The 19,353-nt window shown below is 33.1% G+C and overlaps 2 protein-coding genes across 3 annotated transcripts; one reads left to right on the top strand and one right to left on the bottom strand.

Annotated features, from left to right (window-relative positions):
* Positions 1-278: 278 nt before the first annotated feature.
* On the bottom strand, positions 279-9,155 carry LOC130827308 (mitochondrial import inner membrane translocase subunit TIM22-4). Of its 2 annotated transcripts, XM_057692984.1 has the most exons (4): positions 8,787-9,155; positions 3,683-3,873; positions 3,534-3,606; positions 279-618 (listed from the first exon to the last, which is right to left on the bottom strand). In XM_057692984.1, the coding sequence occupies exons 1-4, from the start codon at positions 8,938-8,940 to the stop codon at positions 533-535; spliced, it is 504 nt and encodes a 167-aa protein (XP_057548967.1). In that variant the 5' UTR covers positions 8,941-9,155; the 3' UTR covers positions 279-532. The 2 variants fall into 2 exon arrangements, with proteins under 2 accessions (XP_057548967.1, XP_057548968.1); XM_057692985.1 differs by lacking the exon at positions 3,534-3,606 and having other exon boundaries at positions 8,787-9,154.
* Positions 9,156-17,431: 8,276 nt separating this feature from the next.
* Positions 17,432-18,156, top strand: LOC130826572 (uncharacterized). The gene is made up of 2 exons (XM_057692153.1): positions 17,432-17,688; positions 17,766-18,156. Exons 1-2 carry the CDS (start codon positions 17,432-17,434, stop codon positions 18,154-18,156), a joined length of 648 nt encoding a protein of 215 aa, XP_057548136.1.
* Positions 18,157-19,353: the final 1,197 nt, after the last annotated feature.

Below are 19,353 nucleotides of genomic sequence, written 5' to 3'. Positions count from 1 at the left end.
GGAACTAATTTTCTTTAAATTCTTTATTTTCGTATCTTTCCTCTTCTAAACTATTATTCAAACAAAAAAATACATCCCTCGGAATCTCTTCATTTTCTTATCCTCCAAATTTATTAATTCAAATTTAATGCAATTTTTCATTATCATTTCCATAATCTAATAAAAACAACCAAACAGGCCATAACAGTTTTTTATAATCCATGTCAAGGGTGACATCAATGATAGAAGCACAAGTAACAAAAACCAAAACCATGCTTTGGAAGCAAAGACCATTTAACTTGATATCAAGAGAAGCTGACATCAATTGTATTTAACTCGATATCACCAACAGTCCAGCACATTAAACAATGTGTCAACAATAATGTTAAAGTCTTTAATAACAATGTTATATTTATGATCCAAGACAACAAGTTTATTGATTAATGAGAGAGCAAAATCGTAATATATCTGTAATCCTGAGAGAATATTCAGGCTAACATGAATATCAGGCAGAAAATATCAGCAGTCAGACAGGCATTAGGCCTCCATGGAATCACTCATATCTCTCCAACAACTTCTCTATAGCAACTGAAAATGCAGCGAAACCGGCACAACCAACACAAGCTGCTTGTGGACCTCCTATAACATACATGCCAAAAGTAAGTTCCACGGTAAAACAAAACAGGAACTCTATCAACATAATATACAAGTATAAATCGAGTCCTTGGTAACATAAGGAAAAACATTACTTTTATTGATGATACAGGTACAATAAACTGCTTATTTAAATTCTTATTTTAAATAAAATGTTGAATAATTTGTATTAGTTGGGTTGTATTTGCTCACTCCACCACACATGGGCTGACCTCAAGTATAGCACACACTGGATCGAACTTTCCGATAGAGAATGAAAATATTTGAATCGAACAATAATGAGAGTAAGAACAATGATATTTGTGCCGAGTATGGTTCATGTTTATGCATAAAAGATCTTTTACATAGTAGAAGCTCTCTTCTTGCACAGTAATAATGGAGAAAAAAGAATATGAATGGTTTTGCCAAGTGATTAATTTAGTTTCTTTTTCTTTAAATTTAGATTTTACTTAATTTAATTTTCTTTTTCTTTTAATTTATCATTTAACATTATTGTTCAGGTTACAGGTAATATCCAATAAAAATAATTGCCCAACGTTTGCAATATTTGAAATTCAGCCTATTGGTAGCGCTGTGAGTACAGTACAACCCAACTGAAACAATATTTCCTTAATTATTTAATACTTCAATATCACTCTCCCTCACAACTTTTCTTACATGACTCACATCAGACTAAGGAATTTGCAAATTAAAGATCTACTCTCCCTGACTAAATTGCACAAAAATTAACCAAGTGGTAAGATTGTGACTGAAATGCTTAACTAGACTGAAACTATTAGGAATTGTGAATTATGTGTGCTCATATATGTGAGGTTATATATGATGTTTGCTACCAAGGGACTATTGAAAACATTTTTGTTATCATTAAAGCAAGGGTAGTGTTTTCTATATCCAATCCCTAAATCCCGCTTAGATAGGAGCCACTTATTGAAATTGGGGTGTTAGAATATTGTTGCTGGGAGTGGGAACACAATTCTTAACTTATGAACCAACAAATAATAATAGCAACAAACAATGAACGTCTTATATGTATCTGTTGCTAAAAGGTCTTGTAAATCAAGTTTACACCATCGTCTACCTTGCCAAATTCAAGTGGAACTATTATGGTAACGGTAAATAGTGGTAATAAGGATGATTTTTAGTGTAAATATTCATGAGATGCAATGACAGATTTCGGATGGGCTTTGGATCATATATAAAACTAAAATATTGTCTACATTTTACAATAAAAAGAAAAGAAGAGGTTCAATGATTAAAAGTATAATTAATGAGAGGTTAAGAGTTCAAAGTTCGAACCTCATCCCCCCTCCCAACGTTCTTTGTTTGGATCCACACTTAGGCCTCCTCTAAAAAACTAATGAGATGAACTATGTCATTCTCATGGGTGATGAAAGTCTCATACAGTGATGAACTAATATTTGCATATGAGGGGTATAACAATCTTTTAGTGAAGTTTCTAGAAAAAGAATATTATGTAACTAATCTAGCAAATGGCAACGAGTTTGTAAGGCTTGTTAGCTATAAATATGATAATGTAATAATTGGTTAGGGCATCAAATGAAATATGTAACGAATTCTTCCTCTCAAACTCCTTTTCCCTTCTCTCTTATTTTTAGTCTGTAGTTTCTTCTTTCTCTTAACTCTTACTCTCTCTTAACCCTATTCTTCATTTTTATCATATAGCAATTAGTGGGTACATTACACATACACAATCAAATGTTTACCTTCACTGTTCACAATTTCTTATTACCAACCAAAACCACCATTTAAATGGCAATGGATGTGAATGAGTTTTGTGAAGAAAAGTATGACCATGAACCCTTGTCAAGTGCTATCCTAGCAAATTTAGCCAAAATTCTCATTATCAATTACCATCATCAATGACTAAACAGGCCGAAAAAATACAAGTGCAAAAAGTTCCTATCTGTTTCTAAGAAGCAATAAGTTAAATAGGGAGGTAGGACAATTGCTAGTAATTAATAGTAAAAAAGGCCACACATCTTAAGAGCATTAAAAGAACAACTACATGAAAGACTGCTCATAATCCCTAAGCATGAAGTTACAACTAATGAAAAGATAGTATTCAGCTTTCATCAATTAAAGTGTTGCAAGTATTGTATAAGAAACGCACAACCATAAAACCCAAAGCAATCCCCCAGTAATCCTAAACACAGCAAGCAGAAACTACTCCTTTTGGGGATGGGGTGTAAGGGACGTGAAACCAAACATATTGCAGAAATTTAGCTTTCCACTTGAACACTAAAACTTTTTATGTACTTCCTTAGTCCCCTTGAATTTGCTACAAATGTCGTTGTGGTCCGTCATTACTCAATTTGACACAATTTCTTGTTCTCTCTTATATTCTCATCTACAAACCTTAACCTCTCTTTAATTTCATCCACACATTTCTAGTTTTAATGTCTTAATCTCCAACAAACCCACTCTTTCCCTTAATAAAAAACCTGATTGCATTCGTAGCAAACTCGGGGAGATTAATGAGTATCTAGTAAACTACACCCCAGCCAAATGTTCCTGCCATACCAAGGCTTATAAACTGGCAAAAACTTTATGTTGTAGATAAACCTTCGGACAAGTTTTAACACACTTTCTAACATGAACCTAATAAAAGAAAATTGTTCCATCACCCTAGAGAGCACTTTCGAACAGGACACCATACACCTAAATTATAGGTTGACCAACTCCAACCAAATTTCCGTTCGTAAATCATTAATAAGGTTTATCTAATAATTAAAATATATTGCATCGCATCCTAACAATTATTCTAATCACACCAACAAATATGGCCTGTGCATGTCAAAACTACGTTTACCCACAAAAATCGAGCAATAAGCACTATAAAAGTAAGAACATAAGAGAAATTGAAGATCTTGAAGCACAACCTCTAGCTGAAATTGCACCACCAGTCACACATCCAGCAACTACTGTATTTGTAGTGTCATGTTTTGCCCGATACTTCAGTCAAAGCAATGATTAGTATTAGAACCAATTACTTTTAAAAGTAATTCAAGTTTAGTTGCCAGAAAATTACCTTCTCAACAACACATTCTGCAGCAGAGAATATAAAGCCCATTACAGCAAATGTCTTGCAATTACTCCAGCTTCTCTGACCCATCTGCCTTGCAGTGTAAGCTAGTTGTTGTCTGGTTGTCATTGTATCTTGCATGATGGGATTGTCCAATGCTGCAAAAAATATTCCCATCATCACTCCAAGCCCACCTCCTGTTGTATTTCCAAAAGAAAAAGTGTCATTAATAAAGCTTAGTTATACTATGGTCTGTAAAGCAGCATAATATTAACACCCTTAATAATACCTACAAAACCAGTGAAGCACAACGAAAACTAAGGAAAAAATAATTACTTTAGATCAGAGAATCCCATAAGTAAATAGTAAAATACCATTGTTCAAATACCATATTGAGGTGATAAACTGGGGGATAAGATATCCAAGTGCATGTTCTTAAACAAAGCAATTCCTGAACTAAAGTCCTTGAGCTTCTTAGTTCTAATTTTTAAGCATGCCTTACGTTATGGATTATCCTGGTTGGACATAACACAACATCAGGCTCTCAGACTCTCCACTCAGCTAAAGCCAGAGTCGAAGCTGTGTAAGAAAATACATTCCAGGCTATATGTTATTGGTTTGTCAATCTCCTATATGTTGGAAATGAATATGGAAGGTTCTCCAAGTACTCAAATTATACAGTATTCTTTGTTCTTGCCATAAATATATGGTTTTTTAAAAAAATCATTTGTTCTACAGCTTAGCCTACACTGTGAAACTCCCTTCTGTCCCAAAGTTAATTTTACTTTCATTTTGCTTGAATGTTTGGCATGCAAGCGAATTCATGTGGAGTTCTTGTATCAAAAATAAAATAATGATAATAGTACAAAACAATACACAATAATGAAGCGACTAACTTGTACGACTACAAATAAGATATTTGGTAGTGTACATGTTATATACCGCAAACTTCACACCAAATTCTTAAAATGGATTCACCTTTTCTGCACAAGGAATATCCTTTAAGAACACTTTACATTCCATTGGGTTGTTCACTAGATTCACATTTCATAAGGTATTGCATTGAAAGCAAAAAGATTAAATTGAAGTATATTAAGTTTTTGGAATAAATTGTTGATTTATTTACAAAGCAATTGAAGTTCAAAGATTTAAAAATAATGCAAAAGTTAACACATATATTGCGAAAGTCACATTTACAAGGAAAAGTTGATTAAAGATAAGTTAAACATGGCTTTTTAAAATAGTGAATCATTTTGAGGATGAATAAGAAAAGATAAAGAAATAGCACAATTTTATTGAGTAATGAGATTATCTAGAGGAAAATAAAACCATTTTTCTATTTCTTTACATAACATGTTTCTTTATATACATCAAAGTTTTTTGATTTGATAATCTTGTTTCATGCATCAATGTAAATGTCCCTACGGATTGAATTAACACCTAGTACAACATATTTTACAAAAGATTAGTTAATGATTGAATAAATCGTATTGAAAGCATGCAAACTCTATTATAAATAGAGTGAGTTGCATGTAGGGTAATATAGAATCATATTCCATTTTATGATTTTCTCTCCTCTCTTAAGAATACTTCTATTCTTGTTTTTATGTTCTTTGCATGAATATTTAAAGAGAGTTATAAACTGTCTATTTTCTGTTTTCATAATCAACATAAGCACATAATCATTTCCTTCAATTCACTTTGTACTAAGTGTATAATGCTATTGTTTGTATCTCATTGTGAATTTCAAATACAATTCCTGGTACCTTTGTGGGAGAAATATCACAATAAGAAATTTTCGATACGCCTACAACAAAGTATCAAGTTTTCGAGTGACTTGCAAACCAATCTTCAAGGCAAACTACATCTTGGTGATCAAACAAACAAGGGGATTCATTGCCATTTACAAAGAGGATAGATATTTGTTCTTTTGTATTTGTATTGTTCTTATATTATATTACTAATAATCTATTGTGATAGTTTCTTTACTATCAATGACAAGTGTTAAGGATCTCACATCAAACCTTATCAAGTTAGACAAGTTCATGGGTGTAGAATTACGAGATAGCAAAAAGGGATGCTCATACTCTTAACTTCTCTCAACGTTGCATATGTGATTACTACAACAAAACCGGAGGACAAGGAGGACGAGACTTTGGAGAAAACAAGGAGGAGGAACAAATGGGAAAACAATGACTTTATCTGCCAAGGACATATACTAAACGGTATGAAAAATTCTTTGTTTGATGTCGATCAAGTTCATGAGTACGCTAAACTTTTATGGGATAGTCTAGAGGGTAAATATATGGCAAAGGATGCAAGTTCTAAGAAATTCCTCGTCAGTAGTTTCAATCAAGGTTTATAAAATGGTTGATAACCTCTCCATTATTAATCAATTTCATGACTGAAAAAGGAAGTACTCTAACATGAAAATACATGACATTAAATAGATGAGATTTACATTGTGTCAAGCATAATAAACAATCATCTTTATGGAGGGATGTGAGACATGCCCTCAAACATAAGAAGGAAGAGATCTCTCTATCCGATCTTGCTCAACATCTTGCAGTTGAGGCTAGTATAAGGGCACATGAAAGCCAAAGGAGAGAAAATCCTAATGTGTCAACCGTTAATATTGTTGAGGATGAAGGTAAAGCATCAAGCGGAGATAAAAGAAAGAAACATACTTCTTTTAATGGGAAATCCAACTACGCCAAAAAGACCATTGATAATGGGTGTTGGGAATGTGGAAAACTCAGGCATCGCAAGAAAAATTGTTATGTGTTCGAAAGCAAACAAAAGAAAGCAAAGGGTCAAGCCTCTTCAAGCAAGGACACTCCTACTAAAGGTGATCTTTCAACTCTTTCAACTTTGAATAAAAATTTTTTCTTGGATTTTTCTTCAATAGATTCTAACTTGAATGTTGTGTAGGATGATCCTTTGTCTTGGTGGATCGATTTTGGGGCAACGAGACATGTGTGTAAAACAAGCAAATGTTAAAAAACTTTCACAAGGTGGTTGATGGAGAAAATCTTTACGTGGAAACAACTCATCCATCAAGGTCCATGGCAAAGGACAAGTTGAGCTTTTGTTTACGTCGGGTAATTTATTAGTCCTAAGGGATGATTAGTTTGCTCCCAACATTAGTAGGAATTTTATCTCAGGTCTGTTGTTGAATCGATTAAGCTATAAACTTGTGTTTAAATCCAATAGATGAATAATTTCTAAATGTAATTTGTTAGTTGGGCAGCTAACTTAAGTTGTGATCTCTTAAAACTATCCAAACTGTGTAATACTGAAAACCTTGTGTGTAATATTGATATAAGTAATATAACTCATGATTTAGATTACTTTTGGCATCTTAGATTAGAACATGATAATTTTAATAAGTTTCTTTAATGTTTAAGAATGACTTAATACCTTTGTGCTTTCGACAATCTTAGAATTGCAAAACTTGCATGTTAAAATAAGATCACAAGAACACCCTTTAAAAGAGTTGAAATAAAATAAAATCTTGGATTTAATACATAGTAATCTTTGTGATTTTTGTAGTACCCTATCTTTAGGAAATAAAAGATACATGATTACTTTTATTGAAATTATTCCAAATTTTGTTATGAATATCTTTTACATACAAAAGGTGAAGCACTTAATTTATTTAAAGTTTACAAGAACGAAGTAGAACCATATCTTTGTGATCAAACAAACAACAAGATTCATTGTCATTTACAAAGGGGATACAAACTACTAGGTAGTGATGCATGATGAGAAAATGAATATGTTATTGGTGAACAACCAATTTGTAAGGAAAGTAAGTCAAGAACAGCTCCTTGTTACATGTCATGGCATTCATGTAGGAAAAAGTAGGTTTAGTCAATCAGCATGTGTAAGAGCCTAACAATAGTTATGAAAAAACTTAAGTTGTAAACAATCATGGACGATGTAACATTGACAAGCAGTGTTTAAAGTGTTTATAATACTATATATTGCAGCCAAAGCTATAATCCAAGCCAAAGCCAAAAAGAAGCCGCTACAATTAATTGTGTAGTGACCAGCACAAGAACTTTATATTTCATATCTCGCCTTATCTAATATCAAGAAAAAAAAAATAGAATTTAGCTTCATATCTTTACTTTGTAAATTACCTCCGGTTATAAGTAGTATACATGTATATATATAGCATATAGCCTTCAAACTTTTTACTGATATTCATAGTAATAAACTCTAAATTCTATCGATAAGGAATTAGTTCTATTACACATGGAACTGGTCTGCAGTAACGGCTTAATCCAAGCATTTTCGTTGCCTTTGATTGTACTTAGATAACAAAATTTTGTAATTCAACGTAACTACCAACTATGTCCGAATTCCATCACCACATTATACTGCACAATCATTTCCACAAGAAGGAAACTATTTTTTTTCACTCATTCCACAGTTTATTCCAATATGTTCCTCCTATTCAATAGCAATAGGAATATAAAATTGATGGTCCGATACTATTATGTACATCAAGGAAGTCACATAAAAATTAAAACGCCCTGACCAAACCAAACAGCTTTGGCATTTCACAATGCATTTGTTTTGTAACTCACATTCCCCATATAATCATATCACTTTCATCACCACATAATTTCTTTGACCCCCTTAATTTGACACACTTTCAATTTAAGATTTTAAATATTTTAACTTGTTATATAAAAAATTTCTATAATGGTCTCACATCCTCTCTTTTACTCTCTTAAATTAATTCATTTTATTCTCTTTCTTCGTTCTCATATCATTTGTATCTTTCATCCAAATTACTTTTTGTCCAATTCTCTAACTAAAAGTTAATAAACACTAAACTTTGTACCATATTGGAAGGGAGAGAGCACTCATAATAACTCGTATAATCATGATCTTTGAAAACAATCAAGTGTAAATTTTTTTGGTTCACGAATTTCGTCATACACCTTCTATGCACTACTATTAACCACCTAAAGATCGCATTTTCCTAAAATTAAAACCTTAAAACAAAGACCAAAATTTAAACTAAACAATCACATTTTCCCAAATGAAATGGCATTCAGAAAGGTAAAAAAATGAAATATGAAAAATTTAGTTTTACCCATAACACCACTGACGACACTGCGAACTGCGCAATTATTCCATATATCTTGCCCACGAATTTCCTCAGGAGTAGGAAGGTGAAACCTTTCTACTGCGGGTTTTTCTGCCCCATTTGAAGCATTGGAAGATTCTGCTCCTGAATTGGTACTCATTGACAACTCTTCTTCAACCAACTCAGTTCCGGGTCGACTCGAGAATCATGGAATGCTCAGAACATGTGAATTGATCCGTATATATAAACTTAATTTTTGCTTATATATATTATGAATTTGTGAATAGAATAAAGATGGGTTGAAGGAACTGAAGGAGCGTTTTTCAGGAGGGGAAAGACGATGGATAAACAAAAAGGAGAAAACGAGAGCGCGCCACTATGTTTCAGGTTTTAAGTTACAGCTTTTCTTATACGACACCGTCTCATGGGACCATGAGACAGGTCTAAATAATAGTTTATTTCTTCAATCGATTATTTTAAGATTATAAGTAATCGTTTTAAGGTTATAAGTGATCATTCTAAGACTATAAAAAGTAATTATATTAAAACTATAAGTGATCACTTTAACATTATGAGTGATCATTTTAAGACAAAAAAATATATATTAAGACAGCCCAATAGAGGTAGTCTCTCCGTAAAACTGTCACATTTAAGAATTAGTGTTAAGTTTTACTCCATAGTCTATATACCGGATGTTTAATGACCCGGCTCCAAATTATCTCGATACGATAATAACGTCACTTTACGTCATCACAATATCTTGTATGAAACGGTTGCATAGGTGCAAGTGTGCAACCACTCATAAATGGGCCAAATAGTTTATGGCCCAGTTTTTTTTCAAATTTTTTTACTACTTTTTTTTACTAAATTTAAGACTTAAAAGATTAAATTTAAGACCTAAAAGGCCAAACTCAAGGCTTAAAAGACCTATTCTAGCATTATCTTGGATTTAGCCGTTTAAGTCTCAAATTGGATTGAAAAAAATTACTCTCTCCATTCCTTAATGAAGTTTCCATAAGGAATGTTCACGAGAATTAAGAAAAATAGAATCATTTAGATAGTAGAGATATTATTTAATTGAATAATAAATGTGATGGAGGAAAAGTAGAGACTATAAATATTTAAAAAAAATTAAAAAGAAAGTTAGTGGAAAATATATGAGGACCACAACTGATAAAAAAATATTTTTATAAAGTTTGTGAAAATCATGTGAAGACCATAAGGAATATAAAAATGTTTTAATGAAGTTAGTAGAAGATATATGGGGACCATATGCAATATTAAAATATTAAAATGAGGATTAGTAAAGTTATTTTTGTTTAAAATTTATGATATAAATGGAAAGATTTCTTATGAGAACAACAAATAAAACACCCTAAAATGAAAAGTGAAAACTTCTTTAAGAAATGGATGGAGTATATATTTAAAAATGTAAAAAAAAATTACTAATTGGGTTTTTATTGAGGTTAATGCTTGGAATCGGCGTAGATATTTTAAGCCTTAGAATTGACATTTTAATAGTTGAAGTAGTTAGTTAAAAATAAAATTAAGTCTTTGTGGGAATAATTTTAAGGTTTGAAATAGGAGTTTTAAACCTTAAAATGAGTTTTTTAAGCTTTAAAATGGGTGTTTTAGGCTTTAAGTTGGTTGATAAAAATTTTCAAAAAATTTTAAGCTTTAAGTTTGTGTGTTTATGTAAAATAGGATTGTGTGCGATATGGATTGCATATTGGTTGCCCCAATGTAACGAAATAGGCTTCAAATTGGTAACATGTAATTCTTCCAATAGCCTAACAGTCCACGCAACTTCAAAAGAAGCAGCAACTTGAACACAATATTCTACCCCTGAGGATGATCATGACACGGTAATTTGATGGGAGAACCTCAAAGAAGAAGAAGAAGAAGATAGTCTGTTATAGAACATCGCGTTTCAACACAAACTCCCTAATTAGAGTAAAAAATGGCTTGAATTCATAGCTTATCACTGGCTTTTAATAAAGCTTTTCTATCAGGGCTCACTTTCTTTTGAATATCAAGAGACCATTGGCTTGTTGAAACTCATTGGTGAATTTCTTTTAAGTTAGCACAATACCATTTATAATTTGATGAACTTCTATTCCCAACAAGTAATGTAATTTACCCAAATCATTTATGCTAAAACTTTGTGGAGATATTGCTTCAATTTTTTATGTGTTCAATGCAATATCTAGTAATGATTATGTCGTCAACATAAATAGCACTGATACTAATAAATTTCCTTATATTTTAAATAATAGAAAATGATCATTCTTTGATTCCTTGAACCTTTAATAAACTAACTCTATTGACAAGTTGGGTGAAGATTTCAAATCTTCTATAACTCCCCCAATGATTTGACGTCAGTAAAACAATTTAAATTATTTTGGAAAATGATTTTAATATATTGGTTATCAAATATATGTATTAGTTATTATTATTATTAAAATAAAGTAAAGTATGGGCTAGGGTTAAATATGATTAGATGTCATTCCACTCCCTCAAAAAAATATTTGACTTCATTAACTCCCTCTTGCTCTCTTGTTCTTTCTTATCCTCCCTCCCTCACAAAAAAATTAACCACTATGCACAACAGCCACCCACTAGGAATGGCAATAGATATCGGACCCGACCGGGTTCGGATAAAAAAAAGACCGGATCTGGACCCATGGATTCGGAGGACCCGTATTCTATTTATGAACCCTATATACTACTGGGCTATGCAATGTATAACCAAACCCATTTCGACATACAAATTGAGGAAATTAAATTTTGAGAAAAAATTAAAGTGAAAAAAGATCATCAGGTAGAAATTAAAAGATGGGACCTTTGAATGTGTTCTTGAGTGTCTATGAACCTTGCTCAAGAGAAGGAACACGTTTTGGAATTATGACAGTCGCCATTTTTTTTTTGTTTAAGAACAACTCACAAGATAAGAGAAGACGAGCGAAGGGAAAGGCTGGAGTGGGTATGTTTTAGTTGCGAGTTTTCCCCTTTAGGAAGTATCTACATTATAAACGCAAGGATAACAATTTTTTTTTGAAATATTTGTGAAAATTGAAAGATTAGTACTCAACCCATGCCACTATCATTCATCTACACATTTAATTTGCACAAATGGCAATGTAAGAAACAACTTTAATTTGTTGACCGGGTATTTTTAAGACAATTTTAAGTTGTATAATGTTATTTTTGGATAATCGATTGTGAAATTATATATATTATTAAAATTAGTCAATGAGTATAGCTTTATCGTAATCTCAACACGATCCAAAATTACCCTAAATGCCAAAAATAAGCTAGATTTATTTTGGATACGGATTTAGTTTTAGATCCGTATTATCCACGGATTCGGATATGGGTCCTAAAAATCTAAACCCGCGAATCCGGATCCGGATTTGGGTCTTGGCCATGAAAATGGATCTAGATCCCGGTCCACTTGGAATCGGTCCAAATCCAACCCGCTACCATCCCTACCGCCCACTGCAGCCTGACAGGCGCCAGCCACCACTCATGGCTAGCCGAGGGTCCGCAGCACCACCAATCGCCAGCAAGTGTCCTCTGTGCGCACACCTCTCCTTCTTTCCTCCATTTTTGTTCTCCTTCTTATTCAATTAGTACTTTAATTATAAATTTTTCGGTAAATCAATGAATCTTAGTTTAAATTAATTTATATCTTGAAAATATTTGTTGTGGGTAAGAGTTAAAATTGTGATTCAAGAATTTTTATTTTAGGGTTTGGATTAGGATTAAGAATAAGTATTAAATAGTGTATTCAAGATGTGTTTCAATTGTGTTAAAGTACAAAGACAACTTTGTTAATGATGTTATTGAAGTTTAAATATGATCGTTATTGTTGTAAGTATTGTTGGATGAATTTTTAGTAGTTGTCGGCACTATTAATATCTAATTTGTTATGGGTAAGAGTAGTAATAATGAATTAAACAATGTTGGACTTGAAATTATATTAGGAATGAAAATAATAGTAGTATGTACTATTTGTGGTGTCTTGGTGGTATTTTATGATTGGGAAAACTTTTTAGCTATTCTCCTTCCTTTTATTTCCCTTGTAATTCTATGTTGACATGTTGTCTTACTTTGTTAAATGAGTTTTGAATTGATGTTGGATGGATAAACGTTAAATGTGCTTTATTTGAGCAAATAATGGTTTAGAAACATTATTAGTAGCAAATCATGATGTTGAAATTGATTAGAGTTGTTATGGATAATCTTTCGTTGGCTTGTTTTCATTATTGAAAATTTGAGTATTATTATGATTCGTAGAATAATGATTCTTAATTCTATTTATATGCTTAGGAAATTGGTTGGTCTAAATAGGCCTTTTAAGACATGAAACTATACACTATTTTAGAAGTGACCTTTAGTAAGCGTGATGAATGCATGAATGTGCTAAATATGTGTTAAGACTTGTGAATGGTTTAAAGGTTAATTTTCATAGGATTAAGTAGCTCTTAATAAAGTTAGTAGACTTATAAAACCTACTTTAAACTTGGTAGGTGCTCACTTCATAAGAGGTTATAAAATCCTGTATTGGTCATTATTATGACTTTTGCAGAGTGCTAGCAGCTTCAGGTTCGTACATGTATTATCTAACCCTTGCATGTATCTTTAATATGTTTTCGTTGAGTAATAATATTATATGAGTTATGTTGACTATGATTTGCTATAAAACATCATTAAGTTGTTATTTCAAATGTGCATTAATATGTCGAAATGGTAGTGAATGAGTTTCGATGTCCCAAGTGTAGAAAGTTGGACTATATGAGATGGAATGGGAATGATTTTCTAATTGATAAGTTGTGAATTATGTTTTATGAATGGGAATGAGTCCCTTATTGATGGAGTAGCAGTGAAATTGGTTAGCTGTAATGGGAATGAGTCCCTTATTGATAAGATATCAAGTTAGTTGTTTATCGTGACTCCACTCGATTGGTACCATAGTTGGTTTAGTTTCCGGATGCATGGTGTAATACCCCAAATTTAGCTTGAAAAACGATTGATAGACTACTCATATCAACAAGGTGCATCTTCTTTTCTAGGGAGCCCATTTGCTAAGAACTCCACAGTTAAGCGTGCTTGGTGGGGAGCAATCTTAGGATGGGTGACCTCCTGGGAAGTGTTCCCGGGTAAGCGCGAGTGAGGCCAAAGTGCGCTGTAAAGACTTGTGTTGGTTTGTGGGGCTAGTCTACAGTCTCCATGAGTAGTCACCAGCAGTCCGAGGGGCCGGGATGTTACAAATGGTATCAGAGCAACCCTGCGAGCGTGGCTGATAGTGTTCAGTGCACCTAGTGGGGGAAAAGATCCTGAAGTTACGGTCCAACGAGGACGTTGTATTCTTAAGTGGGGGTGAGTGTAATACCCCAAATTTAGCTTGAAAAACGATTGATAGACTACTCATATCAATCGTTCCCGGGAAGTGTTCCCGGGTGCGCGCGAGTGAGGCCAAAGTGCGCTGGAAAGACTTGTGTTGGTTTGTGGGGCTAGTCTACAGTCTCCATGAGTAGTCACCAGCGGTCCGAGGGGCCGGGATGTTACACGTGGACTATTTGTGTAAAGTCATTGTATGGGGGTATTATCATACTTTATCATTAGGCGCCGGCATGACCATTACTTTCCTTGGCTGAGGTGTTTCCATATGGGTCTTTCTAACCCCAATATGGTGGCTTCTTGTAACATCAGAGAATACAAGAAAGAAGAGAAGAAAGATAGGGAAGTCATTGAGAAGAACATTGCAATGAGAAGTAGTTGGAGTTGATACTTACATATAGAATTGTCTCCTTTATCATGTGATTGTTATGTTGATATTGATTGTTGGTTATATAGGTAACATGTTGTTAGTTATTGACATGTACTTTTTGTTTTCATTGTTGATGGCTCATCTTTGATGGCCCTATGATCTTACGTTGAGCAGCCGGAATATCATAGGTAGACCTTACAGGTGATGAAGCTCTTTTGCATTGCATACGGGAGAAATTGAGTGAAAATCTTGAAGTGTGCAATAATCTTATTTTTATTAACTTTACATGTAGTTTCTTTTCATTTTGAGTTGTTTATCTTTTGAGGAGCCACATAACCTCTTTTTGTGTAATTCGATTTCCGCTGTAAAGATTTAGATTGAAGGACTTTTGATAATTTGTTATTTTAATTTGAGTGACTTTTGATATTTGATTATTTTTGAAAACCCAAGTGTTTATACAAGAACCACGATTTATGTTAGCATGGTGATTTAAAGAAGCCGGCGATGAATCATTCTGCTGTAAGATTGTATTACAAGGGCGATTATGCCTCTTCTTTATAATGTTTTATTGATCATTTGCTTTTTTCTAATGCGTCCAACTGTAGGGCAGATGCTGCCAAAATTTTCGCACAATCTTGTTTAGGATTTTTCTTACTCCTTTAACTAAATCATCCAATCCAACCTTTCTTTTCCTTTTTCTTTATTCATTCTATTTATAATTTTTAAAGTAACACCCGAATTTCTTCTATTCCCTTTATTATTTTTGTTCTGTATAAAGGGTCGGAAATTCTAGGGTGTTACACCTTTAGGCACAAACATGTATACTTCCTCATGTAAATTACCATGATGGAAATCATTGTTGACGTCCGACTGAAGATGGTCCAACTATTATGAGTAACCAAAGTAAGAATGCAATGTGCAATATTCATTCTTAATAGTGAAGAGAATGTTTTTGAAAAATCGATATCATATTCTTGGACCATCCTTTTGCAAGGCAAGCCTTGAACCTTTCGAGAGAACCATTAGAATGGAACTTGACACAATGAACCCATTTGAAACCAATTGGCTTCTTCTTAGTGGTAAAGGAACAAGTTCCCATACATTGTTGTCTGCAATAGCATTTAATTCTTGCTCCATAGATTTAACCTTGTCAGCATTTTTAGAAACTTGCTTGTTAAGTCTTTGGTTCAACCCATTTGGCGTAAGGAGATAAACAAAAATCTTGTGTAACAAAGCAGCATAAGTAACTAAGTTACATTAATATGTATTATCTTGATTACAATAGTAATCATTCAAGTTAAAGAGCTTCTTGAAAGTCCTACTTGACCTTCTGATATATTCATTATTAAAGTCTTTTTTAGAACCTGTCTGTAAGGACAAATCAACTAAAATGGATTCGACTAAAGTGTATTCTCAAACAAGACGGTCTTATAGTGAGATCATCTCTATTGGACTAACCCAATATGTATTTACATTTTCAAAGTGATCACTTATATTTATAAATTTACAAGTATAGCTTAAAATGAAGTCTAAAAGTGATCACTTTTAACTTTATAGTGATCACTCATAATTTTAAAGTGATCAATCAGAATAACTGACTAATTGTCTCTATGAGACCATATTAGATTCACCTCGTCTTGTATAAGACCGTTTCATCATGAGATGAGCCAATATAATTAGCCCATGTTTTAATTTAATCACTTTAAAATTGTAAGAGATCACTTTAACCAGTATGTCCCATTTCTCTAATTGATCACTTTAATATCGTAAGTGCTCAGTTAAAGGTTATAAGTAACACCCTTAGACTATATAACATGGCAACTTTAAAATTGTAACCGGTCGTTTTAAGGTTGTAAAAGATCATTTTATAATAAGTGCACATTGGGCTAACTCAATAAAAATATTCTCACTGTGAGACCATTTCATTTAAAAATTTGTGTATTAGAATTAGGAACTCTCCATTGACTTTTCACGGTTTTTAATGTGAGTCAAAATGGGACCCTTATGATAAAAGAGAGAGTGATGTTATGGGTTTTTAAGACTTGATTAGGGAATTAATAATTCCTTCCAAATTTGAATGTATTTGTTGGAATATTAAAATGGTGAATATTTTTCACCTTCAAAAGTGAATAATTTTTTTTAATAGCCGGAAATTAAGTAGTTCGGGTTAATTACCTAAAATACATATGTCCTACAATTACAATATACACTTAGTCAGGAAAAAAAAAATTACATAGTTCGATCATTTAATCTCATTTAGCCTTCTCAAATCTTCAACAGCCTCAGTATAGTTCAAATCTTTGTTGATCATGTGGGTGCGAATTTTTTTGCGGTCTTCGACTTCAGATTTTGAACGTTAACCAAAAAAATCGATGCATTAAACTTCTCATAAATTGCCACGGTATGGTAAACAACCAAAATTTTGTTAAAAAATCATCATTGTACGATCTCATTGTAAATCAAAAAAATCAAATTGGATGTCCAAAAAAATATAGAGATCAGGCGCCAAAAATTGAAAACAGAAACCCAAACATCAAACACAAAACAGATCAGGCGCCAAAATGAAAACAAAACCCCAAATAGCAAACACAAACTGAAAGCAAAAATCCAAACACCAAATACAAAATGAAAACAAAAACCCAAACAACAAACACCAATGAATATAGGCACCAAAATGAAAACAGAAAACCAAAAAAACATATTAACATTGGCGCCACTATTGAATACAGCACACAAGGAGCTCATTGCCATAAATACTAAGTGACTCAATGACATTAATTACACCCACAAAATGGCAGGAACCAAAAATTTGTCCAGCTAACAAAAAACACAAATCATGCAAAAATTATTGACCAAATTAAACAAGAAGGGTAAACAGATGCTTGGTACAATTCATGAACTTGCAACAGAGTACGAAGTCTCTAGGAAAACAATAACTAGATTATGGCAGGAAGTTCAGAAGCAAAGGGAAAACAACAACACAACCATCAATCTCAACAACAAGAGGATTGGGAGAAAAGCACCCAATAAAATTCAGTTTGATGACGAGAAGTTCAAGTCCATCAAATTTGAACTCAAAGGGACTCAACATTCAGTAGCAAAGCAAATGCAAGTTTCACAATCAACTGTATGCAGGTGGAAGAAGGATAGAATAATTAGAAAGCATACAAACGCAATCAAACCACACTAAATGATAACAACAAACTACACAGGTTCAGTTTTGCATTATCTAAGTTGCAATATGATGAAAACAATGATTCTTTCCAATTCAAACCACATACTAACATTGTTCACATTGATGAAAAGCATTTTTATCTAACCCGAGAATCACAGACTTACTACCTAGCATCGGGTGAAGTAGAACCACATCGTGAATGTCAATCCAAACGATTCATCCCAAAAATAATGTTTAAGTGTGCTGTTGCAAATCCAATTTATTTAACTAATGGTGACGTGTTTTTTGATGGTAAGATAGGGATATGGTCTTTTATTACTCAAGAGCCTGCCAAAAGGAGCTCAAAGAACAAAAAGAGGGGGGTAATTGGAGACCAAACCAATACAGTCAATAACCAAAGAGCACATGAGATCAATGCTCATCATTAATGTCCTACCCACAATAAGAGCAAAGTGGCCAAAAGAAATGTCAATGCACATTTTCATTCAACAAGATAATGCAAAGCCACACATAGCACATAAGGACAAGGAATTCATGGAGGTGGCAATGAAAGATGATTTTTTAATACAACTTGTACAACAACCACCAGATTCACCTGACATGAATGTACTAGATCTAGGTTTTTTTAGGTCAATTTAGGCTTTGCAATATCAAAATGCAGCCTACAGTGTACCACAATTACTAAGTGCAGTGAACAATGCCTTTGACAATTTAAGTGCACTATGTTTGAGATTTGTATTCATTACATTACAAGCTTGCATGATTGAAACCATGAAAAGGCAAGGGGGTATTGACTACCACATCCCACACATGAACAAAACAAAGGCTGCTAGGGAGGGGACATTGCCTGACTATCTTAGTGTGGACAAACAATTAGTGGTTGAATCTCTTCAACATTTATTCACAAGAATGAGTTCAGAGACAATGAACCAATTGGTTGACATGATAGGGTATGAAGGGGGTCTTGATGAAGCCCAAAATAATGATGCACAATAGTAATACCATAGAACTGGAACCAGAAACTATAACAACAACATTCAATTTTTTGTAAAGGAAGGCCAACAGGAAGCACAAATCTCAAGGCGGAACAAGAACCAACAGAACTAGAACTAGAAACTACAACAACATCAGTCGTTTTTTTGTAAAGGAAGGGTAACAAGAAGCACAAACACAACAGAACTAGAACCAGAAACTAGAATCGTTTTTTTGTAAAGGAAGGGCAACAAGAAGCACAAACACAAAAATTCAAGAACCAACAGAACTAGAACCAGAAACTACAACAACAACAAACAATTTTTTGTAAAGGAAGGGCACCAGGAAGCACAAACAGAACAGAACAACAACCAACAGGACAATAGCAAATGCAAAACCCAAAACAACAGAAAGGGAAAACCACTTACCAAGTGAAGCGTAAAACTCATGCATTTTTTGGACAAATTTTTGAGATCTTGAAAATGGGATGTTTCAAATATAAACAACAAGTTTAAAAAGTTTTGATGTTGTTTCAAATGAAACATTTGTACTCATGTTTACAGTAATGAAAAAGTGGTTATTTGTTACAAAACTCTCAAATTATTGTTAATGTGAAATCATTGAGCAAAAAACGAACATCTTTGCTCTTAAAG

The sequence above is a fragment of the Amaranthus tricolor genome, chromosome 11 (genome assembly GCF_026212465.1).
Source record: "Amaranthus tricolor cultivar Red isolate AtriRed21 chromosome 11, ASM2621246v1, whole genome shotgun sequence".
Classification (NCBI taxonomy): Eukaryota; Viridiplantae; Streptophyta; class Magnoliopsida; order Caryophyllales; family Amaranthaceae; genus Amaranthus; species Amaranthus tricolor.
The sequence above is the reverse complement of the archived record's forward strand: the minus strand, read 5'-3'. Positions and strand labels throughout refer to the sequence as shown.

What these genes read in the sequence shown, in the direction of transcription:
- LOC130826572 (XM_057692153.1), top strand. Translation starts at nt 17,432, where the DNA reads ATGCTTGGTACAATTCATGAACTTGCAACAGAGTACGAAGTCTCTAGG. An exon ending in TCACAATCAACTGTATGCAG is followed by an intron (nt 17,689 to 17,765) that starts GTGGAAGAAGGA and finishes CAAACTACACAG; the next exon opens with GTTCAGTTTTGCATTATCTA.
- LOC130827308 (XM_057692984.1), bottom strand. Translation starts at nt 8,940, where the DNA reads ATGAGTACCAATTCAGGAGCAGAATCTTCCAATGCTTCAAATGGGGCA. An exon ending in TGTCGTCAGTGGTGTTATGG is followed by an intron (nt 3,874 to 8,786) that starts GTAAAACTAAAT and finishes GAAATACAACAG; the next exon opens with GAGGTGGGCTTGGAGTGATG. An exon ending in CAGAATGTGTTGTTGAGAAG is followed by an intron (nt 3,607 to 3,682) that starts GTAATTTTCTGG and finishes CTTTGACTGAAG; the next exon opens with TATCGGGCAAAACATGACAC.